General features: G+C 40.7%; 1 protein-coding gene across 2 annotated transcripts; it reads left to right on the top strand.

Annotated features, from left to right (window-relative positions):
* Positions 1-309: 309 nt before the first annotated feature.
* Positions 310-23,900, top strand: galnt13 (UDP-N-acetyl-alpha-D-galactosamine:polypeptide N-acetylgalactosaminyltransferase 13). Of its 2 annotated transcripts, none has more exons than XM_053440205.1 (11): positions 310-451; positions 6,530-6,698; positions 9,439-9,605; positions 10,417-10,624; positions 12,155-12,325; positions 13,026-13,143; positions 15,110-15,290; positions 17,772-17,911; positions 19,501-19,599; positions 20,287-20,421; positions 23,718-23,900. In XM_053440205.1, the coding sequence occupies exons 1-11, from the start codon at positions 310-312 to the stop codon at positions 23,898-23,900; spliced, it is 1,713 nt and encodes a 570-aa protein (XP_053296180.1). The 2 variants fall into 2 exon arrangements, with proteins under 2 accessions (XP_053296180.1, XP_053296179.1); XM_053440204.1 differs by having other exon boundaries at positions 23,715-23,900.
* Positions 23,901-27,622: the final 3,722 nt, after the last annotated feature.

The following is a 27,622-nucleotide window of genomic DNA, read 5'->3' as shown; positions in this document are numbered from 1 at the left end:
AATCACCTTTAAGTGGAGGCAGATATTGATCGACTTTAGTTCTCACAGATTTTTGCTGACATCACATTTCTTTGTAAGATTATTGATTTTATATCATTACAGCTTCATGATGACATTTATCCTGATGGCAAAAATATTTATCAGGATTTCTGTCTCGGTCTCTGTCTCCCCTGTAGGATGTCTCCTCCACCCTGCTCTCTTTCTCAGCCTGTCTCCCGAGTTCAAACGTCTCCTCCGCAGACTGAGTGCTCCTGAGCGCTCGCTGCGACCCTCCCTGTTTGGCTGCCAGGCCGACATCCCGGGGAGGTGATGCGGCGGTTCGTCTACTGCAAGGTGGTGTTGACCACCTCTCTTGTGTGGGTGCTGGTGGACGTGTTCTTGCTGCTCTACTTCAGCGAGTGTAACAAGTGCGATGACAGGAAAGACCGCTCGCTACTCCCTGCCCTCCGAGGTGAGTCCACACCAGCTCTGCCACACCTTTCATCAGCAGAGTGGATGAGATGTAGACTTAAAGGTATAAGGTGTCCATTATGAGATAAAGACTGGGACACTGTTCCATTCCCTTTCCCTTTGAGCTTTAATGTTGCTTGTGGCGTTTTTTTCCATTGTAATGTTTTCCCTTGAAAATCAAGATGTTTACAGTGAGTTGATTTTTTTCCTACTTCTCTGAGAGGGAGAGGGAATATTCATTTTTGCATTTCAAAGGCTTTTGCAGTGTTTCAGCAATACAATTGGTTCTTGATGTTTTGCATTGATTTTCCATTTGTGATATATTAAAGGGCGGTGGTAAAACATCGTCTTTAGAAAGTGTAGATCATTGAAACTGTATTAAGCTTTTCCAGTTTACTACAAACAACATTGTGTTTCTGTATGTACTGCACAGAAAATTCTAAACTCTATTTCTTTCTCATAGCATGTTTTTTCCAGGGTAACCATATCACTCTGTGGTTATGTAGCTGTGAGTGAAGGTTGATAAGTAATTTTACAAAAATAAATAAAGACACGATTATACTTTTAATAGACAACCCATCTGATGTGATATGTAACAACCTTGTAGTCTCTTCAAATACATTTTAAAGTGTTCTGATTTCTACACAGAGACCTCTCACTTAAAAAAAAAAAAAAAAGAACAGTGTCAGGTGTGTTAACTTCTTTAACGAATTAATCAGGAATAAATACAGGATTAGAGACTACTCACTGAGAAAACAACGTGGAGTGTGTTTTGCACTAAAGTGAGATCTCACTCTGAATGCATTTTTCTTCAGTCTTTTCCCAAAAGGGCCATGATGTTAATGTTATAAAAATATCTAATATTCCAATTTCCATCCTGAAATTGAGCTCTTGATTTAGTTTTCTAAGTACTTGAATGTACAAAAGAAAAGGTTTCGGCAGTAATATCAAATCAGGGAAGCTCTTTAAGCTTATCAACTCTTTAAGATTATAAGACTACTTATGGATAGACCTTAAAGAATCCTCTCAAACTGGGATTACAGTATTTGATAACCCCACTTTATAAGTGAAGCGACGGTTATTTGACAATTCCTCTTTTTGCTTCATTTTTTAATCTGGTAGACGCAACCTTCTGTTAAGGATCGGACATGCCTGTCAATTTAAGCAGTTGACTTAATACATTCCATTTTTTTCACACTTGTTTTACAGAGTCCTCATCTGTCATGAATCCCATTAACTCAATGAAGTTGACCAATGTAAAACATACAAATTGGTAGTTTTCTGATCCTCAGAGAGAGTTTTCTGATGTATTAAATCTCTATTTCTTATTTGATTATATGATGATAGGACTAATTCACCTTTGTAAGTTTTCACCAGCGTGTATGTGCGTTCGTGTGTGTGGTGCTGATCATCCTAAACCACAGAATGGCTTTAGCAGAGTTCCTTTCCTCACATGCCCTCAAGTAAGCAGGTTTCTAAGAGGCTTGCTAAGCTGCTTTTAAGGTTAGAATGAGGCAGAGCTGCCAGCTACTGACACTTATTACCATGCAAACGTCTAATGTTACACTGCTCACCAAGTAGATGATATAATTAATGAACTGAGTGCTGAGAATATTTTCTTTCACAGGCAGTTGCAGTTCTTTTGCCAGGTCAGTGCAAAGTGTAATCTTATTCATTTTGCCCAGAACTGAAGAGCCTATACTCTTAATGTGACACTGGTTCACACGTTCAGTTTTGAATTGGAACCCAATTTGATCATTACGGAACCATTTTTGTTTGCTTATACAAAATAATTATTATTCAGTTGTTGCTTGTATGGTTCAAAAGTCACTATTTTGTATTTTACATTAGTTCAAATTTAAATTATTTTAAACGCATCTTAGGCTGAACTGAATTACGTGTTTAGAAAACATTGTTCTAACTTAGTGGAGGCTTCAACCATAATGCTGCTCTTTCGCTTTGTATGGGATAATGTCATGCATTGCCAAACTGCTTTGTGTGTCAGGTTGCTTGTGCTGCATACAGCAGAGGTTGAGCATTTAATCTTTAATGCGGCAACGGAGGCCCCAGCCAATCAAATCGTGTGTTTAAACAATCACTCATGTCAACATTAAATTGTTAGGGCAAACTTGTAAGCCCACAGTGTACTATAATACAGCCAGAACACATATCGGCATGCAGCTTTTATGTCAAGTCGTGTTTCTGTCCACTTGGTAAATGTAATTCCAACAGTTGCGTCCATAAGTTTCTTGTCCTTTTTAAAGAATAATCGGTCTCTTTAGCGACAAAATGCTATTGTGTTCCTCAGCAAGACACTGTCTATTATCTGTGTATTTGTGGACATCTTTCTGAAAACAGCCACCTAGGACATCTGTGATACAGAGGTGAGCGATGAGACGATCTACAATTTTAAGTTGTGGCCATTAAACCAAAATAGTAAGTTGAAAGGCACTGGAATGCTCCATAGAGCCTTTTCTCTACCTGTTGTTTAGTGCTAGGTTTATTGGCATGTCAACGATTTGTATATTTAAAGATGTAGCTGCTCCAACTGACCTAGAGTAAAGGGTTGTTACACTAACCAATAATTGGGCAAAGGCTCCACAATTCTGAAGCTGGTCATATCGGCGTTATATGGAGAAATTTCATTAAACATTTAATATCAATAATTTTTATTATTTAATTAATGCAAGTTTAAATTAAAATGACTTAACTCAGATTGTGGTATGATTTGATGCTTCGTCTGCTCTCCTCCTTTTCATCAGTTTTGGACCAGGAGTCCATGATATTGATCTTCACCAGGTTGATAATGACAGTTGAAAGAATGTTTGCCTCAAATTCCTGATTCGGGCAGTACAACTCGGCTCACGTCAGTTCAGCCACATCAAACTTTATGGCCAGTCACTGCTGTTCATTGTTTATTTAGGATTTACATTAGCTTGACATAATAAAGCTAAGTTGTTTGAAGGGATGTGCTAATTTAAATGTTAAAGAAAGGATGTTACCTACAAAGGTTCTTGGCTACAGTGTAAACATATTCAGTTCTTTGTTCTTTCTGTTAACTGAGCTTAATGGAACCACATGAAACATGTGCCAATGCTGCATCAGGAGGTAGTTTGTAGCAAATACTTCAGCAGTTTAGCATCAAACTCCCATGAAATGGGTGGTTTTGCGAGACTGGTTAAGATAAAGATCCCCGTTCCCCATTGACTCTCCCATAATCCAGTTGTGCCTTTTCATTCAATGGTTCCAAATATCTTTTAAACTCTTCCACAGATATGTTCATTACACAAAGTAAGTGTCATACCTAGCAACCAGGTAGACCCCCCCCCCCCCCCCCCCCCCCCACAAAGGTAAAGGATTCCTAAATCACTCCTTACAGGACTAGGCCAGGACTCATTGGTAGAGAAGTCATGTTTAGAGCTTTGTGACTCTGTGTTTGTGGCCAGAGATTTATATAACTGTCTGCATAATGTACCATACCTATGCTGACATTGGGTATACTGATCTTTCAAAAGAATAGTTAAAGGCTTAAAAACAAATCCCATGTTGTTGGTGGGTCTGTGAGGATATTCTGGGCTTAGGTAATAAACGCTAACATCAGCATGCTAACGTTAACCATCTGAGTTAAGTTTCAGGGTTGCAGTTTCGACCCCCCACTCGCTCGCTGTGAATCCAGCGGAAGATCCCCTGCTGCTTTCTCACATCGAGAAGTCGATGCGAGAACGCAGCAGGGAATCTACTGACATTATACCAGGAGGTCCGGCGAATACAGCCCTTCCCCTCCTGAGAAAATGCGGATGATCTGCGGAGTCCAGTGCGCGTCTGAAAGCAACTAATGTGATATGAAGTTGTCTTGATAGCTACATGAACGTTTTCATTAAATTCTGGCAAAAACCTCCAATAGTTGTCATTCAGAATTCTCAGAAGCTCCAAAGCAATTCCGAGTGATCATCTAGAAACCAGAATGTTTGTGCTAAATTCAATAGCAACCTCTACTTTGAAGAACCATTTATGGTAAGGAAGAAAAGACCATAGTTTATTTTTTATGTTAATGTGAATCGTATTATTCCATATTCTTCTCCTTGTGTCTGCATGATATTCTGGGACATGCAGATTGCCGTTAGGTTGACAGACTTTAAACTGACGATAGGTGAGAATGTATTTTATTATTGTTCCAACATATTATTACTATTTAGTTTTGACTATTTGCTGCATTACATCAATTTATTGGGCTCGAAAAATAGGAATTTGTCAGATATTTTTGAAAATAAAGTTAAAGTTTTATAAAGAGACCAGAAAGGTTGTGTTGAATGGGGAATGACAGTTTGCTTTATTATTTCAAGGCCTGAGGGACTGGCTCCTACAAAAGTCACAAAGTGTTCTATCTGATTGTTTCACATCTGACAGCACCGTTCCACATGTTCTTTAGTTGTAATCCATTTTATAAATCAAAGGCCCTGTGTGTAAGATCTTGGTGAAAGGTTATTTCAATTTTTTGTATAAGATGTTGCCCGAAAAGTTTATTAGTACATACATAGACTGATGGATGAGAGGCTGAGCATATTTCTGATGGATACGTTTTACTGTCATCCAGCTCAGCTGTTGAGCTCCATCCATCCGATTTGACATGTCCAAATGGAGCGTGTCAGCAGCACCATTTGAAAAACCAGTCTCTCTCTCTATGAGGGGGTGTAAGGAATCCTTTTAACTAAAGGCCAGGCAGCTAATGTGAACTGGGTGGCCCCCTTTTCATTGAAATCACTGCCTCTGCACTGAGTTATTATATATAGAGAGAGAGAAGGTCATAAATCCATAGGAGGTTATTTACCTTTGGCTCAGTGCAGCAACAATAACAGCACTGCTGATGTTCTGCAGGCACTTAACTAAAGCAAGCGGGGCTTGTAACTGTAGGAAGGATTTAGCTTCCTCACAACCTGATCTATTAATACATTGTCCGAATCTCTTAGTTCAAAACCATTGGATGACATCAAATCAAACATTTTAATTTGATATATATATCAAATTAAAATGTTTTCTTCAGCCTGTGCACCACTTAATACTCGGCCAGCTCAAGCCACAGGAACCAGTAGAGGTTTAGCAGAGCCTTGACTCTGTATGAAATGTCTTTTGTGCTTTTTTCACAATCTGTGACGTCAGATGTAACATTTTTCAGGCTTTAATAGTGCAAGTGAGAATCCTATTACATTTGTTTTGTGTTCCTAAAGGTAATATACCATACTTTTCATATGTGCACATCCTGATGCTCTTAAAACCCTAATATCCATTTGGTACATGCACATTGAAGTGGAACCTAATGTTTGTGGCCTCCTTTTTTACAATTATAACAGAATAACACTTAACAGATTGTACAGAGATAAAACCAGCATGCTTTACTACACTCCCCTGGGGAGAGGGAAAATAAACACTTCATCTGTGGTGCAGTGGGAGTTTTTTGAAAACCCACCTTAACTCCTCTCCTCTGCTGGTGAGAATGGAGTGAAGAGAAGGAGTGAGCCAGGTCAGACAGTTCATTACTCTTAGTTCCATTTAGAAAGGAGATGCAATTTTTAGGTGACTTTTATGTAACAGCTACTCTCACATTGTTCCCCCATAAATAAATAGTCTGCAAGTGAAGGATTTTGATTAATAGGAGGTTATGTTTTTGTCTGTTTGTTTGTTTGTTAGCAGGATTACGACCAATTTCCACTTTTGTGGAAGGGGTGAGATGGGGCTTTTCAAAATTCGCATTGATTTCCCAGAGAGTATTTCATAAGTAATTGATAAAAAACAATCAGGCATGCTTTGAGGACTGATTAATGAGCCTTTGCAATTTGGTGCAGATCCAATTACAAATCCGGTGGTAGGATGCAGCATCTTAAACATAGCAATTTTTCAATGTTTTAACTGATTTCCCAGGTAAACATGTATGGAATATGGTCTGGCATATCTTTGAATGTGTGCAATTCGGTGTGGCTTAAGGGAAATGTTGGGCCTTGGCGAAAGTATATGCTGAGAAATATACATTTAAAGTTAGACTTGCCCTCTCATGCCCTCTGTTTTATTCTCTGTTATGTTCCAGCTGTGATATCTCGGAGCCACGAGGGTCCAGGCGAGATGGGCAAGTCGGTGAACATCCCCAAGGACGAGCAGGAGAAGATGAAGGAGCTCTTTAAGATTAACCAGTTCAATCTGATGGCCAGTGACATGATCGCACTCAACAGGAGTCTGCCGGATGTGAGGTTGGATGGGTGCGTATAAGCTTGGTAGTCTTCCAGATGCATGCTGTGACTTACACTTCTAACTCTTTTAACATCTGCACACACACACACACACACGCGCGCATGTCTGCTTTCCAACAGATCAGCTTCAAGACTTGGTTATGCTCTTTGTTCCTGTCCAAATAAAAAAAACAAATTCTGATGTGGCATCATTTTGGGTCTCGCAACTCCCAACTTTTTGAATTTATGGCAGGCACTGTGTCTTTTCTCAACAAGGATTGAAACTGTGTGCAAGATTCTCCAAATGGATCATCCCCTAGTATAGGAGTTCTCAGATGGCTCCTGGGGGGAGATTGCAGAGATTGTAGGTAACTGTGATAAATTCGGCAGGAAACTAGGGGAAAAAACCCTCTGCAATGGGTTTGTCATCGCAAAGAAGAACCCTAATGGCTCAAAGTGATGGTCCTGCAGGAAATAAGCCAGTGATAAAACATTTCTGTCTGTGTTTCTTCCTCTTATTCTTTACCTTTTTCTGCTGGTGTAGTTTTATTTTTGTCAGCGTTGCTTCCTGTCGTGTAAGAGAAGACTGCTATGACCAACCTGTGAAGCACAGCAGCTAAACACCGAGTCCTCCACTGCCTCTAAACTCTGATACCTTACATACCAATCACATGTCGCAGGGAGCTGTGGTATCTTTATGAAATTGCTTAACATTTTAATTATTTTTATGTCTTCATATTTGGGGGGTTTTCATGCCGTAATGTGTGTAGTAGACTTGTGTATGTTGGGTCACAAAAAACTGCTTTACTGTTGATACAACTTTATTAGATGGCTCAGCAGAGCAGCAGGGTTTAAGAGTCAACAGGTTGTCAAACAGTGATGCAAGCTGCTGTTTCTGCTGATGAAATGTTTCAGAACAACACTATTTTGATGGTTTTAATTAAATATAAATGAGTTAATTAATTTCCACCTGTATTAATAACAGTTACATGTGGGGAAAAAACTGTTCTAATTATGGGAACTGTTTCAACACGGAATCCATCAGATCCATCCAGTGTGTATGTCAGACTTGACATTTGAATGGAGGAAGGCTTTTGTTTACTGTCACTCAAGATCCACTTGAGCACTTAATGAAAATCCAGAGGGCCGTTTGTGTGAAACATGAGCACATTCATCTCGGGCTGCTGGTATGCACAGGCATTCTCCTCTCGCTCTCGGAGACATTACCCATGTGATTCAGGTTTAAATATTCCAGCTGAATGCCAGATCTCTGCAGCACTTTAATTAAGTGGATGCCAAAAGGCCCTGCCAGTCACATAGGAAATAAGTATGTCTTTCTTTCACTGGTACATTCGGGATGCCTTATTAAGAAAACGCCACTTGATGTGTTTTGCAATACAGGGATGCATGTATATAGAATATTTTGCCTACATACAGCAAAAGAAGACCTGTGCTTTTGCTCCATTATATCTTCATTCCTCCCTGCTGTTATATATAAATATAACAGCAGCTTAATTACAGAGCACAGCTTAGTCTTGAAAAAATGTCCCCAGCTGTGCGATGAGAACAATCCAGAGTCGTGCAGAATTGCCAGTTGTTCCCTCTGAAGGACGATGACATGTTGTCTTGAAGGCAGCCTTCTGGCCCAGTTGTGTCAGTCAGCGCTGTCACATTGTGTAGACAGGAGTGAACCAGCAATGCTGTCTGCTCTGATGGCTTCTTTCACCCTCCGTCACCTCGCACTCTGTGCTCCCACCGTGCGGGCTGCTCTGACCAGTCCACCTCCTCTTCTCCTCCTGTAATACAGCTCATTCCTTATTCAACATGATCCATGATCCAGAACAGCACACCACCTTGTCACCCGCTGGTTTTGACAGACATCCCTTCAAACCAAGGGCACGCTGACACATCTGTGAACACCGGTTTTACTTTTTCCACTTTCTACCTGGAGGTGTTCGTCATTATACCATGATTGCAGCATCGGATAGCAGCAGGATACACTCTGATTCTGTTCTCACAGGATAATGAGCTACAGGCAGGTAGAGCCACTGTGACTGCTGCTCAACACTGACACCATAGTTTCAGTTCGGATAGAGAGGGTAAGGTTTAAGTATAAGGGTACAAACTGTTCTGTTCAGATATTGAATGCAAATGAGTTCAGTTTAGTTGTAATGACTCATGAATTATTCTCGAATAACAAAATAAGATCAAATGTTGGCCGTTCAAAACATTCATATTTAAAGGTAGGATTTATGAGGTTTTGCTGAAACGCCTAATTATTGAAATCCTCTTCTGATCCCGCTCAATAGATAAACACATCATTTGATTCAGACCAAATGCGAATTCACTGCAGCACTAAAGCAGAGACGGTGGATAGAAGTTAGCAAGTTGAGCCTGCTCTAGCTAACTTTTCCAGGATAACCAAACTCTAGCTTAAATTTACAGTAATATCAAACGTATAAGAAGCTCTAATAGGAATTGTTCTACTGGATTAAATGAGAAATGTATGACAAATGTAAATGTAGTTTGTATTAATCTAAACCAGAAGGTGCAAGTTTTGGGATCAGCATCATTTTGGGGTTTTTGAAATGAATCTGAGAGGGTGCCCAATCACATTTCTTCATATTTTCTTTTTATTTAGGTTAAGTTTCTTGACAACCTAAATATCTTCGTGTCTATTGAGTGACATTAGATAATCAAACTTCATGTAACTTCATTTAGCTAGATTCTGCCTCACTATGATCCTTTTTTCCGGCTGTCGTTCTCTCAGCTGTAAGACCAAGCTGTACCAGGACGACCTGCCCAGCACCAGCATCGTCATCGTGTTCCACAACGAGGCGTGGAGCACCCTGCTGCGCACCGTTCACAGTGTCATCAACCGCTCCCCCAGACACTTGCTCATGGAGATCGTGCTCGTGGACGATGCCAGCGAGCGAGGTCGGTACTGTGGCTAATGAGCAGCTCACAAAATGTACAGCGGCTCGTCTCTGACAGACTCTAAAGGTTTAACTCTGTTGTCAAGGATACAGGATGTTCATTTTAAAGGCATGGCTGTGGATCTGTGTAAAGAGTGTGGGAGGCAAATCCCTGATACACACTCAGAGGATCACCTATCCTGGTATAAGAATGATATAAGAAAAGTGTTTTTAAATGCAATAGGAATGAGAATTTGCTATTTGAAGCAGGTGATCACAAAGGCACCAAGTAAACTGACATGTGGAGCTGCATCTCACAACATTTTTTATATTGTGGGTTTGAATCTGTTAATGTGAACTGCACTCAGTAGAATTAATTGCTCAGCCAGGTTTCCAGTCCTATTTGTTACAACACAGCAGGTGAAAAAACACCAACCCCCTTAATATGTCTGAATGTTTCCTCAACGTTGACACATCATTCTTTGAGAAATTGTCTTGCAATGTCAAAGAACTAGACAAAGAAAATCCTCACTTGATCCGAAGCAATATTTAATGGGTTCTTCCCTGACCTTTACCACATCTTTTGACTATACTCAGTAGTAATCTGTCCGGTAGTTGTTGCATCATTTTGCTATCTAATAGACAAATGCTGATCAAAACATAAGCTCCTTGATGGAGGTAATTAACAGTTTCTTACAAATTAAGTTTAAATACAGATGATAATCAGCCATCAATCTAGAGACCTTCAGTCGTCAGAATTAGAGCCCAGACTTACATATTTAATGTTTTATCCGACTGTTTCAGCTCTGTGGACTCTCGCTGTTCTGTTTCAGACTTCCTGAAGAAGAAGCTGGAGAACTACGTGCGAACTCTGGAGGTGCCCGTAAGGATCCTGAGAATGGAGCAGCGGTCGGGTCTGATCAGAGCCAGGTTGAGGGGGGCGGCCGCCACCAAAGGTCAGGTCATCACCTTCCTGGACGCTCACTGCGAGTGTACGGTGGGCTGGCTGGAGCCCCTGCTGGCCCGCATTAAAGACGACAGGTAAGAGTCTAAATCCACCAGAATGAATTCATCAAACTTGATGTTCATTTTTTAATTTGAAATAATCAGCATATTCTCTTCTTTAGAAGAGAGCATTATACTGTTTCAAAATCTGTTTAATCTTTTGCCTATTCAGTCCTGAAACATGCTTAATTTATAGTGGTACGATCACATTTCACTTCAGTTGCATCATGGGTAGCTACAGCCAAAGTTCTGTCTGAATATTGATGGGACAGCAGCCTGTCAGTCATAAATACGCTGTTAGAGCCTGACACGGCTGATAGGAGACGATTATCATTTTGCATTGTCTGCTCCTGCTGCTGTTTCAGAGGAAACTAGTTCCAGTTCCTGTAGATCTGAAATGTTAACTTTGCCACAAATGATCCTAATAGACTCAAGATTAAAGTGAACAAGGATATATCTTCATGTATGTTTTTGTGAATGTGTAGAATATCTCTTAGTTATTTTTTCTTCATCTTTGAGTGATTATTAAACCGGATTTGTTAATGTCAACATGGGAAGTTGTTTGGTTGCTGTTATCAGAACATGAAGATGTCTTTTGAGGCTTTTACTTGCATGTATTAAAAAAAAAGAACTGTGTATGTGACAAGAACAGATGGATGGATTAATAATGATACGCTTTCGATCCATATCTTATCTGAGGTCAGACACATTTATTTTCCCTCAGGAAGAGATTGGTATCATGTGCCTTAGAATATTGCATTAGGAAGCCATTACACTTTTACTGAATGCTGCTGCACGTGTATCGACGTCAGTAATTCTGGCTGCAGACTGATGAGATGGTGCAGGAAGTACGCTGTATAGCTTAATCCAAATCCAGATATGGTTGAAATCAGATTTGTGATATTAATGTTATTTTCAATACTGATATACATTGTGTTACAATATAGCAAATTTGTTCAAAATCACATGTTGAAAAACTGAAGTGTTATAAACAGTTAAAAGACAAGTCTGCACACTTCAAACCTTTTATGTTAGTAGTTTAATTTCAGTCGGGTTGAATTTATAGAGTTGGACTGGAGCATTGTTCATGATAAAATGTCAATTTACATTAGTGTAGAATGCCCAGTCCTAGTATTAAGGCAAGAAAAAACTATTTATTGCAGTAGTTAAATCAAGTTAATGTCTGCTGGTTAGCTATATTACATCAAAAGTACTGGACAGATTACCACGAAACTTGGTGGAACAATGGGGTGTGGGTCAGGGAGGAACCATCAACATGTTGTAGGCTTTTATAACCGCTGTATGATAACTGACGGGTATAAAAACCTGTAAATCCCACCAGGGTGTAGCTGAGTAACGTTATGTTTTAATGTAAGGGGGCTGCTGGGCCTTGCCGTAGAAATGGTCACAGATCTTAACCTGATTTTATAAAAGCAATACCATATAACCAGTAAGGGAAATTAACTTTCCACATTGTTGTAAAATGTATTTTTAATGTACGGTGTGATGCTTCACAAACATTTTTATCTCAACATTGACTTTTACATTTCACGTGGTGTCTCTCAGGTCAGCAGTGGTGTGCCCTATCATCGATGTCATCAGCGACGAGACGTTTGAATACATGGCCGGCTCCGATATGACTTATGGTGGATTCAACTGGAAGCTGAATTTCCGCTGGTACCCTGTTCCCCAGCGGGAGATGGATCGACGCAAAGGCGACAGAACGCTTCCTGTCAGGTGCACAAAGAAAATGTCCTCTGAAGTAAAATCTAGATAGTCATCGTTTTTTGGGGAAGTGAATGTGTGTCTGACATTCCACTCGAGCAATGTTTTTGCTTAAGAATGAACCGAGACGACGTCTGATCACATACAAAAGGTGAAAAGACATTGTTGTGAGTTCGTAGAGATTTTACTTGTCATTTTTTCATCAGAGCTGTCGATGGGGTTTTCTTTGATAGCAGCCGGCTACAGAGAAAAATCTTGGTTATTAGGATTTCTTCACAAGAAGATTAAAAAGTGCCATTTTTATCTGTGGACAGAATTAGATATTTTTCCCTTTGTGCGTCCCACATCTGTGTTGTTGTGATTGCGCTCTGTTGTAGTGTAAGTGTGAATGAGCTCATTTAGTTTAAAAATAGAAAGTCTGCTCACATTTGCACTTTTTGGATTCGCAGTGCAATTCACAGCTCAATTTGTCGCCTGCATGCAAATCCCTGCAACAAACATTATCCTTAATTCAGGGCAGACTTCAACATGGGATTAATTAAAGACAAGTCGTTTCCCCTCCCGGGCTTGCTATCAAATTGTCAAACAAATTGGTCTTTTATTATATTCAGAATGTTCCTCAGAGTTGTGCCGAGATACAAATTGATGCAGCAAGAAGAGACTTAATATTACAAAAGAATGTTTGTCCTCATTTGTCGTGTGTCTCTTGCAGGACTCCCACCATGGCAGGAGGGTTGTTCTCCATATACAAATCATACTTTGAAGAAATAGGAAGCTATGATCCAGGGATGGATATCTGGGGGGGAGAGAACCTGGAAATGTCTTTCAGAGTAAGTCGCACACAAAGAAAGATGGGGGGGGAGGAGGCGGCAATGGAAACATACCAGTTCCCTTAATTGCGTCTGTGTTTTTGTTTTCTTTTGAACTATGTGACAAGTTTCTCCACATGCACAACAAAGCTCTGTGTTCTTCACAGCTCAGACACTGAACGCACACTGGGCGACATGACAGCCTCTCAAAAGCGAAGCCAAATCATCTTGATCATCCCCGGTGGCTGGCTGCAGTATAGGCCATAAACTCAATTTCTCCCATGTTAATGGATGGGACATGGACCAAACAAAAGAAGTCAAGGATGGTTTCTGTCATTTTAGTTCGTTCTTATCACTCGGATGTTTGTGTTCATTTTAACAGTAAGATTGGTCTTAATTGGTTATTTGATGCTATAAAAACAGGGTGAAATGTCGTGATTGACAGCTGTGACTGAATGGTGAGTGGTGTCTCTGGGACCTCAGTACTACTGCTCTAAACCACACGACTACTGTGTAGACTCTGGCTTCAAATTATGTAAAAGGTGCAAGATGGCGATTTCCAAGATATTTTAGCTTAATTTTTGACTGACTGGAGCAGACAGAAGTCACTCAGATCAATCTATACAGCTGCGATGAGCAGAAAGCATCAGGATGCAGAACACATTGACCCTTGAGGCAGATGTGCGACATTAGCAGGAGACTGTCGGGGGAAATCAGAGGCTGCAGTCGACTCAAGTTCACCGACACTGGACAGCGTAAGACTGGAATACGATAACTTGACCGGATGAATCTGGATTTCTGTGGAGGTTTAGCATGAATCCATGAACCCAATTTTCCTTGTATCAACAGTCCAGGCTAGTATTTGTTTAAAAGTTGGGATGACCTTTTCCTGGCACTCTTTGGCCTCTTACTAGCAGTCAATCCCAGTTTGAACAGCATGTTATGGCACCATTTAACAAAGCAATCGTCATGACAATGACTTCTCCAGCGGCCTCCCCAGTCAGACTCGTGTAGAACGTCTAGTTCAACAGGAGATTCACAGCATCCGCTCAGATTGTGCAAGATTCGTCACTGTGGTGATCAAAATCTGAGTAGAAGTTCTGTCCAGGTCCGTCCATCTTGAGCTGTTTGATTTGTTATACATAAATAACACAAAGGTGGAGTAGTCCATTTGTTGGAGAAGTTTCGTCGCGCTATGAACGTAAAGTGCTTTCATCACTTAACATGCGGTGTAAGGCTTGTTGTTGACTGTAGTCAACACAACACAACTTTGTGTTTACCACAGAACTCCATTCAATATAATGCGGTAGCTGTGGGGGAATGGGCTGCCACAGTGTAGGTAATTCATGTGAAGCGCTGCTCAGAGAGTGGAGCGAGGAGTAGTGTTTCCCATTAATTACCTACACTGCTGAAAAAGCTCATCTGCAAGTATGAGTGCTGGCATCCTCTGGTTTTTCTAATCATGTCTAAGCAAGCAAAGGGCGGCATCCAGTGTGTGTGTGGTATGCACCAGATCACCCCTCCCCCCAAAATACACATTTCATCAGTTTTCTGATCCATTTTGAATCAGCAAACACAAAATCTTTAAAACTGTGACTCTTACTCCTGCGTTGGATTAATGATGTCTCCAGTCTGTGATGTGGTGTGGTTTTGCTTTAATTCCTCTTCACATACAGTCTACTGTATGTGTGCTGCAGTTTTAGAGCAGCCTACTCTGCTGCAGCGTCCAGTGACGAACACATTTCTAGTAAAACTGTCCCTCATTCGATAATCTCTTCTTTTCTCCCTCGTCCTGAAAGCTGCGCTGCTCTAGAATTGAGAGCAAACTGTCCTCGTTGGTGACAGTTTGAATTCATTCCTTTGTCATTTGAGCACCTGAGCATCAATTAAGGGAACTGGCATGTGTCCAATGTTTTTGTAAGCTTGTACTGACTGTGTTTGTCTGCTTTCTTGACACATACTGTATGAATTCAACACGTGTCTGCAGATCTGGCAGTGCGGGGGCTCTTTGGAAATTGTCACTTGTTCACACGTGGGCCACGTTTTCCGGAAGGCCACCCCGTACAGCTTCCCTGGAGGTACGGGCCAAGTCATCAACAAGAACAACAGGCGCCTGGCCGAGGTCTGGATGGATGATTTCAAAGACTTCTTCTACATCATATCACCAGGTACACGGACAAATTTGGATTATTAATGCAGTGCCTGTTTACACCTGCCTGTTTGTGTCCTGAGGTAATGCTCCGGAGCTACTTCAGAGTTATTCCTCGTCATTAGTGAGTCCTCCTCAAACAGCTCTACACTATACTGTCACTTTTTAATGTTTGTGTGCTGGACGTTGTGTGAAGAGCTTTTTATAAACAGTCAATGGTGCAGAGTGAAGTAAGAAAACTTTGAGTTCATCCTACCTGGTTTATCTGCTATTAAGATTTTTATCATATGAATGATTTTCATAAAATGAAACTGATTTAGCTTTATTACTGTTCACGTATGTGCCTTTCGTATACGTTTCTGCTCGATATACACTGTGCTTTTACTTTGAAGACAAATCGCTTAAGAGGAAGTGGTTGTCTGGGTCAGCTCAATATAGTCAAATATAAATAATCAGATTATCACAATGATCTGGCTGAACATGTATTATCGGCTGATGGTTGACGGCCACTGCTGCAGTGTGTCTGAGGACGTAAAATAACTCGGTCCACAGACTGCAGGCGCACTGCCCCGCCCCCACTGACTGCTACAGAGCGCTGGTGTCCTGTTTATTCAAAAGTTATTAATATTGAACGAGTCGCGTGTCCAAATCAACACTGCACTTCCGCTGACCATTCAGGACACAGATATACTGAGGTGTGAAGTTGATGAGATAAATTACTTGCAAAATATGCTTTCCACTTCCAGACAGACGGACAGAGGTTTGTTGAACTAGAAGGTAGATTAGTAGATAGATGCTGAAATGACATGAATTCTTCATGTTTTTAAAGTTTCAAGGAAATTATTTTTGAGTCAGAAATGAAAGAAGTTTCATTAATGCTGCACTGCTGTTCAAAAGCAGATATGAATAAACTGCATTATGAAACTTCTCTGTGCTACTTAAGAGCTTGTTCATATTACATTTACCAAATTAGTGTGAAACGAAAGCACTTTTCTTCTCTTATACGTTAATTGTCTTAATGATACTCTCTTTCATCTAAGAATGTATTTTTCTTCTTTCACTCTGCTTCACATAGGAATTAAATGCTGCTTTTGTCGTCTGCAAAGGAGAATTAATTAGCCCCTCAGAGCCTAAATGCACACGGACAAACTAGAACAATATGACTGTGCGAGACCGAGACATGAGTAGCTCTCCATCTGTCGATTAAGTAATGTGATTACCCTTTAGCAGACAGCAGTGTCCCGGAAATCTCAAGTCAACCTGTACGGGATCATTCGTAAGCTGCCGAATCTTGTCGCACAAATTGTGACCTTCCCCTTCGACTCGTGCAGTATTTTCAATGGCGAACTGTGTGCAGACAGGGCTGGGGGTTGTGATAGATGAGCCTCTCTGCATATCATGGCCCTGGAATGGCTTGTCTGCTCCTCCAGGACATTAGGGAGAATGATCTCGGCCACGCTGCTGCCAGACCTCGCTTATTGGCCTCAGAGCAACACAGTAGGATGCGCTGGCTGAATTTGGGAGTGGCGCGGAGTGATCCTATTAAAAGTGCATCTCCCTTCCTCATCCCTCCTCTTCACTGGTGATTTCATGATCAAAGAGGCCATTCATCATCTGCAACATGTGATGCTCAGACCTTTCAGACAGAGGGAGGGAGAGGGGGGAGAGAGAGCCAGGGGAGGAGGAGTGGCCTTCAGCCCTTTGCTTTTATCTGCCAAATTGAAACCTCTATATCCCAGATTAAAGCGTACGATATTGTAGGTATTATAGAGGGTGGTGTTTGCATTGTCTGCCTCGTGTTTGAGAGATAAATATACATCGCCTTACTGTTGGATGCTTGAAAATTATCTTTTCATTGCAATCATGCTCTTTCATGATAAATTACCCCCTGGATCAATGTACATGGAAGCTTTGAGTCCTCAAGAGGCTCTCTGGGGAGAAACCATCTGCCTGATGTGTTTGTAAGTGTCTGTGCTCCGTCCCCGTCTTATCCTTCCTCTGTGTTCCATTTCATTTAGGCTGATGCATGTTGCAGTTTTCATGTTCAGTGTCAAATACTTCACGACACACGTGTACCACACATGTGACATCATTCATGTGACTTTTCTTCACGTTTTGATTTTTATCAATCAAGTATTTTATGCAACATTTAATAGAACGTCTTTCTATCATGACCCAAATAGCTCTTCATAAAGGGTCCCTCTGGTGTTAAGTTTTGGTGGTGCAACGAATAAAGAGAACCCATCTATTTTCAGGACAAAAGAAAATATCCTTCAGGAGAGCGCAGACCTTTTGTCCTTAAATTCAACAGATTCACAGAGTTATATGTAAGAGTTGTTTTTGTTTATTCTTGCTTACACATAATCCAACCAACACATGGACAGTGGTGACAACATAGCCTCCTTGCAGAAGGTACAAATGTAAATACTGAGGTGAATAACATCTGATGATGTGAAGTTTTTCATCTGTCTGAATCTATTTCTCTGCATTTCCCCTGCAGGAGTGATGAGGGTCGACTACGGAGACGTCTCTTCCCGTAAAGCCCTCCGCGAGGCCTTGAAGTGCAAACCGTTCTCCTGGTACCTGGAGAACATCTACCCAGACTCCCAGATCCCAAGAAGATACTACTCACTTGGTGAAGTATGAGCTTTAATGCACTCTGATCTCCCATAATGCAGCAGATAAACCAGCTCCCTCCGCATTCACACCGATCCGGCTTGCAGCTTCTCGGCTGTTTTTTTTTTTTTAGAAAGACAATACTGCACTGTGAGAAATCTGAAAATCTAAGAATACAGGGAAGGCTGGAATTAAATTAGATGGAAAAAGCAAATATCCTCAGATGTTCTTATTGAATGCATATGATATACAAACAAGGGGATGTTCATACAGTTGGTATTGTTCTGAATCACATGTTCACACTATGCTTGGTGAGATTAGGCTCATGTTAAACTGATGCTGCTTGTGAATATGCAGAATCTGTGTGTGAGGTAATTTTGGCCGTCGCCACCGGATGTTAATTCCTCTTCAGGCGATAAGCTCAAAGATTGTTCATGTATCCATTTTACTCAGTCTCATGGCACACGTTTGTATTGTACTTGAGCTAAAATACATTTTATGCAGAGAAGTATTTCCCTGTGGTATTAATCTAAAAAACAGTAGAAACGTTTCATCAGATCATTATTTGAATGGGCAGTGATGGAATTACAAAGTGGTCCCCTTAGAAATGAAAAGCATATTGTGGAAACAATCTGATAATGTGAAGCTCAGGCATGAGAATTCATACTTAATTGTTTTCAAGATAACAAAAGTTTAAGATCCTTTTATAAGTTACTTCCTACTCACACGGGGAAAAAATAGGATAATTGATTGCCCGAGTTTGACTCCTGATGCCCACGGCTCTGTGTCGACAGCAGTGCAGCCAGAGCTGACGTGCAGAGTGCAGCCTGTGCAAAAGATGGAAGCCACTTCCAAGCAATGTCAGCTGAAGAACTCCTGGTGAAAGAGCTTGTAATCCCTTATCATTTCACACTGCTGAGGATGAGAGGATATATTCATCTGTGCTGCTGTACTGCAGCACCTCAGCTCCTCGTCGCCCTCTAAACCACCGCAACCTCTACTGAGTGATTCTCATCCCCCCCCCCAACACAGTCAGCCTTTCTTTAACAGCTGGAACCATTAGGTTTTATATCACTTAATTATGAATGCGGCTCTGCTCCTGCATGATGGGCACAATGAGTTGCTTACATATAGAGCCAGCTCAGCTTTAGCTCTGTGGAAAAAAATGGTGACACTGTTTCACACATGATTTTAACTCAAAGTAAAATTCCTACTCAGAAAACCCATGCTTCAACATCACAGTTTGGAAATTCACAATTCTTAGTAATGGGCAAGACACTTGGGATGAACTTGAGCTAAAAAGCAGTTTGATTCATGAGGCGTATTTTATACACTGGTTGATTCAACATTTTTAATATAGTTTTAAAAAGTGCAATTGTGTAGTAAAAACACATTTTAATGAGACAGTATTGATCAGGGTCAACCTGGCTGGTGTTTTGTTGTTCAGAGAAGCAGCCTGGAGTGACGGATTCATACCACAGCATGAATAAATCTAAGTGTTACATTTTGTAAACTTGGAATAGGTAAAATGGAATATGAGGAAGGTTTGATCATAATAAAAATGAATTTATGAGCCAAATAAACTTATAACGCTGTGAACTTCTTGCCGGTAGATCAGAAATGTTGAGACCAACCAGTGTGTGGACAACATGGGAAGAAAGGAGAACGAGAAAGTCGGCTTCTTCAACTGTCACGGTATGGGAGGAAACCAGGTGAGAAAAACCCAAACTTTATTGTTATCGACCACATACACCATGATTAATATAGTACATAAAGGCCCCTCAAATAGTATTCCAAGATCCTTTGTTTTGTATTTTTCATTTTGAGTCCAAGTCTGTACGGGACTGGGCTGTTTGTTTACTATACATCTCATTCAAACTGGCAGAACTTTAAAAGTGATGTAAATGGAGTGGAGACTAATTTGATCTCTTTTTTAAATTAACAACCAAAAGAGCTTTTGATAATTCATTATCTGTGATACACGAGAATTTGAGCTCACTTTGGTTGCTAACTGTGTGTTTTAAGTCTGTGTGTGTTTTCCAATCCAATTTAACTCTGGGGTTTTTGCCAAGTTTCTCTTTGCTGTCTCCGGAGTCCATTGTTGATGTTGCTCCATGCTGTGGGTCACTTTGCTATTTTAAGAGGATTCGTGCCAAGGCATCATTTGTATTTTGGTCTAATTATGGCTTCCTCTGTCATTACAACTAGAGAAATACACGCAACCCAAAAATCCAAGTTTAAACCATGTTTGGCACCTCATAAATCATGAAGAAATCTACAATAATATCAAGAATGAATGTATTGAATTCTGTGATATACCCCCACTGTTTACTGGATGCATGATGGTGATTGATGTTGCCAGTGTTTCCCATCCCCTGACTGAGACGTCTTGTTTCCAGGTGTTCTCATACACGGCGGATAAAGAAATTAGAACAGACGACCTCTGTCTGGACGTCTCCCGCCTCAACGGCCCCGTCGTCATGCTCAAGTGTCACCACATGAAGGGAAATCAGATGTTCGAGTACGATGCTGAGGTGGGATTTGTGTTCCCCGATAGTAGCCAGATAATCCCTATTCAGGCTGTTATTGCAGGCAGCCAGTCCTGCTTCCTGTCGCCTGCTGTATTGAAAGAGACTTAGATGAAATGCTGATGGATTGATTCTGTGTGTGTCTGGTGAGATTGCTTTGTGGAGGAGAGTACATGGAGGATTTCTGTTGTGCTTAGTGGGAAATTCAGTTGCCCTGTGCTCAGCCACCAGGTGGTGGTGTATACCAGTTTTTTTTCTAGCGGCACACAAGTTGAGTTGTTTTCAAGCCTGCAGCTATTCTCTCCTGATGTTCTGTATTTTTTACATAGAATGTTGGCAAGTGGGAGTATGATTTTGAGGTAAGATGGTAGAGTCGTCACCTTCTGAATGTTGCTCTATAGTTTGTACCTGTGCGTCCAGTATCGTGATATCCTGTCGCGGTAGTGGTCATTAGAGATTAGATCGTTTAAAGTGGCCTCACCATGGGGTTTTCATTTCCCTGTAGCGTGACCTATAGCTTGTTTGTGCATGTAAGGTCGGCTAAGTTACAAAGGCCAAAGTCTGCAGCAAAGGTAGAAAACACAGGATGAACACCATGTTTACATTCAATGTCAATTTAGTATTATTTGTTAGCGCAATATCTGTGTCGTTATCTCAAGGCACTTTAAAATGTTTGATTGAAATTTTACATCAGTAAAACACTTAAAGACGGTGGAGAGGAATAAAATATTGAAGAAATCTCAAACAGAAGCAATGTCTGGGTGAGTGGACGTCTGAAGCAGCTGGCTGGATCGAAAGGAGAATCATAGAGAGGGAGGGAGGGAGGGAATGAGGGAGACCAGAAACGTATAAGTGTAATGTCATTAATAATAACAACAGCACAGATAACATCAACAGTTAACAAAGATAATGCTAAGAATAACGCTGATAATTAATTTTAGGCCAACAATGATGGTAATATTAATGATAGTCATATCAGTGGAGTAGCTATGATATGGCTGGATCTTGACGAATGAGGACAGACTTTTTTTCCCTCAGTCTCCTTTAACATGTAACGTGTCCGCCTACACACAGTTTTTACCACAATGGAGAGAAATTTACAAATCATAAATACATAAAGAATTCCCATTGTGAATCGTCCTGCTCCAGTCAGTTAAGACTCCTGCAGCAGAACTGTGTCATTGATGTATCAATCATTGTTATCATGACTTCAGCAGAGTTAATATTCGATCAGGGAAGCAGTACAGTGTTAGACTAATTTGAACATCACAGCATGTAAACAGATTCCAGTAGAAATAATTCTGAACCTGTAATTGACTAGAATATGGGCACTTTGGAAAAATAGATCCAGTTCACACTATTATTCAATTTCAAAGTGGTGAAACGAAAACTAAAATTAGGTTAAATAAGAAAAAAACACAAACTGCATATTGATCTGAGTTCATTTATACTCTTTATACTGTTTTCTTTGTCATTTTAGACTTCACTCTAATCTATTAATAAATGTTGTCTCCGGAAGCGGAAACTCTGAGACATTTTGAATGTCACAGGAGGAACTCAACACATTCTCCTGAAGCTCTTTTGACTGTAAACTCAGTACATGATGGATCATCCACCTCAAACAGCATCTTTTATATTAACAATTTAAAGGTAGAGGGTTGAAAGAGTCCACAGCGAACATCCAGTTATTGAAATGTTCCATCGCTGACGTGTGGACATGACGAGGTGAGGAAGCCCGGAGGCCTTTCCATCAAGCATTGAACAAACCCTGGAAGAAACCCCTTCATTACACTTTGTTCTCTGGGAGCATTATGAACAAAATGAATAATTCATGAACTAAGATCTGGTCTCTGTTGTAAACAGGACTGGGGTTTCACCGCTGTCAGTGGTGGAAGTTATTTTTAGCCCGGGTGTGACAGTCAGGGGCTGAATCCTGGTCGCCTACAGAATCATTAACATTTCATCTGCTCATCAGTTTCTCTTTCACACGAATATACACTATCTCACTTTTCCACCTTCCCTCCATCTTCATTCACAACTGTAGCAGATGGCTTTCCCCTTTTTTTTCACCTGATCTGTAGCTTCAGCCAGAAAGAAGCTGCTTCTATTGGTTCGTCTCCCACAATCTCACGTGAACACACCAGTTACAAACATTATCTGCTCCTCATCCAGCTGCTCTTCTCACTCAGGTTTACATATGAAATATTGTGTTAGTTTTGTAGTTCTCCAACTCAGAGTTGTCAAGTCTTATTCACAAAGATCTTTCTGCTGCCAACATGTGAGTAAGACTCACGTCTACACGGTTTCCAGCTTTGAATATTTATTCTATTTATAGATGAACAGATGTGAAGGAAAATTCTTTGATCACTTTATAGAAAAGGTTGAATTATTGCACTAACTTATTCAAACCGATAAGACACTTAACTCTTGACAAATAATTTGGGAAACAGTAGTGACCTCATCCAAGGAGGTCAAGTGTTCATCTGCATCTGTCAGGCATTTAGCAGGATTAATACACAAAAACTACTTTACGGATTTAAACATAACTTGGTGGAAGGATGTTTTATGTGTCAGGAAAGAACTAACATTTTGGTGCAGATTTTTTTTATCACTAGCATTGTGAGATGATTGTCATTTATTTCTCAGTCAATAATTCACAGATCTTGTTCAAACAAGTCAGGCACATTGAGGGGACTAATATGTATGAGTTTGAAATTTGAAATTTGGTGATCTGAATAAAAATAGGTTTAAATTTGGTTTCAGAAGGGGACTCTTGTGCCTGGGTGGTATCCACTCTTCTCAGTGCCATTCTAGTTTTAATATATATTGTCTCAAAGATCAGATCAAATGGGTGATCGATGAAGAATCTATTTCCTTTCACTGCTTCCACTTATATTTATTCCACAAATATTGGATTGTTTGTCTCATTTAAAACAAATTTGTATGAAGCGTTGATCTGATAATATTCTTATGTTTTTAGATCTCATCTTATATTCAGTTTGTTACATTGTGTGGCAGCATAAGAATGTTGTTTAACATGGTGAATTGAATTCCTAACAAGGGTCCATGACCAAAACAGTGTCTAATTGACCGATTCAGTACTGACAGTTTGCAGGAATTCAACCTTTTCTTTCACAAGTCATGAATTTTTAAATACAACATGCTAATGCAGCAAAATGGTCAAATTTTAATCACCTCTTATAAAACTGGAAACCTTCAGGTCAGATGGATTAATAAATAATGAGTCTTGGCTTCACCTTCACCACAATGTCTCCCTCTACCTCCCCAACCCGCTGCAGAAGCACACCTTCCTCCACATCATCACCCAATCATGCCTGACCCTCAGCCGTCTGGAGGACGGCACCTACGGCCCCACAGTGGAGTACTGTAACCACAGTCCCACGCAGGCCTGGATCCTCCACAACTACACACGTCAGGAGGTCGCTAAACGCCTCTACTTCAGCCCCACCGATTATTTCCTGTGAGCTCCGGTCAGCTCTGCAGGGACTGCAGGTGCTGAGGTGAGCAGGTCAGTTCCATGTAGCAGCTGGTCGTCAATGCAGCAGCTCCCTAGTTGTAGCATTGTTAGAAGTGGAAGTAGATGAGTTTGACCTGTTTGAGCTTTTAACAGGAACCAGTGCAGCGGAATGTGGTAGTTTTAGTAGTGTGTGAGAGTATCTTCTGTGTTTGTTTGTTAGTCAGCAGGATAACACAACAACTACAGGATGGATGACCATGAAACCAGGTGGATGGATGTGGTATGGTTCAGCGAAGAACACTTTATATTGTTGTGTGGCTCTGGATCAGGGGACAGATTGTGGAATTTTTTTATCTGTCTTAAACATTTTTTTGAAATGTTAATGGTTCTTGATGAAAAAGAAAATCTATCATATTTAGGACTTGACTAATCTGTACATAATTTTGTTCAATTCCTTCATTGAAATCAATGGAGCTGTCGAGGCAGAGGTATGCATTCTTCTAGTTTTAAATTATTTTGTTTAAAAGAGCAGATGAGTCGAGAACGTATTATGATGTTGATCTTCCAGCTGTTAGTCAGAATGTGCATGCAGATGGTTTTAGGAAGCATTAAGTAGCTTTTACCGGTGACCTTTCAGAGGGAAGCCATAAAGACGGGCCGGATCCGCAGGATCAAGCCGTGACAGATGTCCCACTAAGAAGGTTGTGGTGTATAAGATGCTATCTGCAAAACCTTTCTCCAGTCTTCATGCTAAATTAGATCTCATTTGACATTTATTTTCCAACGTAAATATTTTATTTTGATGGGAAAATTAGACGGCTGTCCCTCGGACTGCCAGCGCTCGGGGAGTGATGCCTGAGCCGGAGGAGGACGTGTTTATTTTTAGCTGATTATGGACAGGCAGGCCTGATTGAAACGGGCTCGCCATTGTTTACAAGTTCTTTTGAAGTGATCCTTCATTGTGAGGCTACCTTTCATGGTCCTGTCCTCGCAGGCCACTCTCCTATTGACCCGCAGCAGCTGTGTCCACTGTGTGCCATGTACACATTGTAAAACCCACTGAATCCCAGTTATCAATGCTTTTCACTGCTCCCGCTGTGCATTTACATACTTTTGTGAGGAACCTTTTCTGGCTCAGCGTTTCTGTCAGTTTCAGGTTGGTTATTTTTCAGCTTCTTACAGTTGTGGTGCCTGTCTGTCAGTTTCTCTGCCTTCACTTCTGCTCTGCTGAGTTATCTGGAGTTTGCACCTCAAATTCTGCGTTGCTGTTCCCCCCTGACAAAAAGCTATTTCACTGTAACACGCCTCAGTTTTTGTGTCCATGCAGGGAAATTTGTGTAAGGTGCTCCCAGGGCTGCTGGTGTTTGTCAGAGTTGCGGCAGTAAAGTGACCTGCTGTTAGATGGCCTGATTTGCTGTTCACACTCAGATGTCCTCGTGGCCTAGCCAGCACAAAGAGAGCGCTTGAACAGAGCCAGGCGGTATTAGAGTAAATGAGATTGTTGCCCCATTCTGCCTCGACTCAAAAGAAATTTGTCGTTTGTGTATTTCCCACAAAAATCTGCTCAGCTCTCTAGATTTTCATCCACAGTCAGCACAAAAAAATCACCTCAAACTGGAAGCTCTGTGTGCTGCCTGGTGACGAAGAGGATAATGTTCCTCGACCGGGGTTTATGGTTTTAAAACCCTCGTCATTTAATTAGCCGGTCTCAGCTGTGCACACACTCAGCGACTTGCACCAGAGACGCTGGCTGGTTTGCTGGGAGACGGAGCTGGGAGTTTGCTCTGCCCCAAAGGGAGCATGAAATAACTAGAAAATGCATTTTCTGGAGAAATTGCAGTGGGATTGCTTCTCCTGCACAAGCTGAATCTAAACTGAGCTGCTCACTTGAATTTATATGAAGACGCAGTTGACGCCATACGAAGAGTGGAAAATGATGGGAATTGTAATTTCAGGTTTTCTGAATAAGTGATAAAGTTTGGTATTTGTAGAAATGTTTTGTCTTTGTGATTAAAAAACTGTGCAGGAATATTTTCAGTAGATTAGCTTGTAAACTAGTTTCAATGTCAGATGATAAATGTGTGTAACTATATTATTTATATGAGACGATGAAACCTTGTTGTTAAAATTATTCCTGATCAGATTAATTAAACACCCAATATTTTTTACAGCCACAAAATACGTTTACACATTTAAATTACCTTCCCCCCGAACTTGAATTTGTAAGTATTTTTTGGCAAAATATCTGCCTTATTAAAAGTTTCTCTTCGAAATCAGACAGTAAAAACATGGACTGAGGCATTTGATGAAAATTCATATTTAAGTGAGACATTTCCAATAAAATAGCTGCTTGATCAACATTTGCGTGAAGAGTCAGAAAGGCCAAAAGAAAGTTTGAAAACTCGTCAGTTGTGAGTCTGTTGATCTTGTTGGTTGTGCGATGATGACTGAGTGGAATGTTTCTTCTTCAAGTGCAGTTTGTCTTCTTTCCTGTTAAGCAGTTTCTCCATTCAGGTCACACAAACATGAAACTCACTGTGAACCGCTCACTCTCTAGGTTTATGTCTCTGAAGGTGTTTGGTCGATGTAACTAACAGACAGTGTCTCTGGATCAGCGCTTCTCTCCTGTTTATTGTCTTTGTGGAATTCGAATCATTTGTCTCCAGCATAGTAGATACAGAGTGGGGGGGGAGTGAACATGACTGTTTAATGGTGAATAGTTGTGAGAGTGAATGTTTGTCTGTGTGTTGGCAGTCTGGCATTGGCTCCACCCCCCTTACACACTTTAAAGAGATGATGGATGGATGGGATGAATGCATGTTTATGAATCAGGTAATATAAAGGTGATGGTCCTACGCCAGTGGTATTCTGCCAATGAGATCCTGGCATCCGATTTTTACTTTAAATATAGACAACAAACGACAAAGCACGATGGTGGCGTACCACTGGAGAAGCAATGGAGTAGGTATTGGACTGTGTTGGTTGCTGCAGCAGTAGTCGATATACTCAGATCTACTCCTCTTCATCACACCATCCTCCTAACATCTGCAGATCTCAGCAAAGCATTAAACTTGGCCAGCGCTCTCATATCCTGTGTGCACAAAGATATTAGCTGCCTGGCACAAGTGACTTCGACAGCGTCAGAGTTTGAGTTCTCTTCCTAATCCGAGATCCGATATTAATTTGATTGAGAAGAGGATTTACTTTCCATGAACTGAATCAAAGGCCAAAACGCTGCCAGAGCACTTTTATTAAAGAGGATTTACTCGGCTTTATGGTGGTTAATTATTGTAACACTGTTTCAATACATCAAAATCAAGTAAACTTAATTATTGGGTCAATCAGAGTTGAAACAGTCTGTGAAAGTCTAACGTTTATTTCATGTTAAACAGAACAAACAATTAATTTGGAGTGAGTGTCGGACATAAAAGTAGATTCAATTATTCAGCGTGATGACATTACATTTTTCAGATTTTGCAACCTGTGTTTGCATCGTCATTCATCTTGATTGGTTGCTAGATTATTGCTCGTTTGGTTGCATGTGTCAATTGGTTAAAAGTTGGTTCCTGGCGCTGACTCCGAGAATTGATCCTAAAATCTCTAAACATTTATAATTGTCCAGCTGCCACCTCACAAAAAGATCAGGCAATCTGCTACATAACAAATGCACTAGGACAAATTTAACACGCCAGACTGTTGTGTGCACAGAAACCACAACTGCGTCCAGAG

The sequence above is a fragment of the Pleuronectes platessa genome, chromosome 14 (assembly GCF_947347685.1).
Source record: "Pleuronectes platessa chromosome 14, fPlePla1.1, whole genome shotgun sequence".
NCBI classification, from domain to species: domain Eukaryota; kingdom Metazoa; phylum Chordata; class Actinopteri; order Pleuronectiformes; family Pleuronectidae; genus Pleuronectes; species Pleuronectes platessa.
This window is presented reverse-complemented; position numbering and strand designations above follow the sequence as displayed.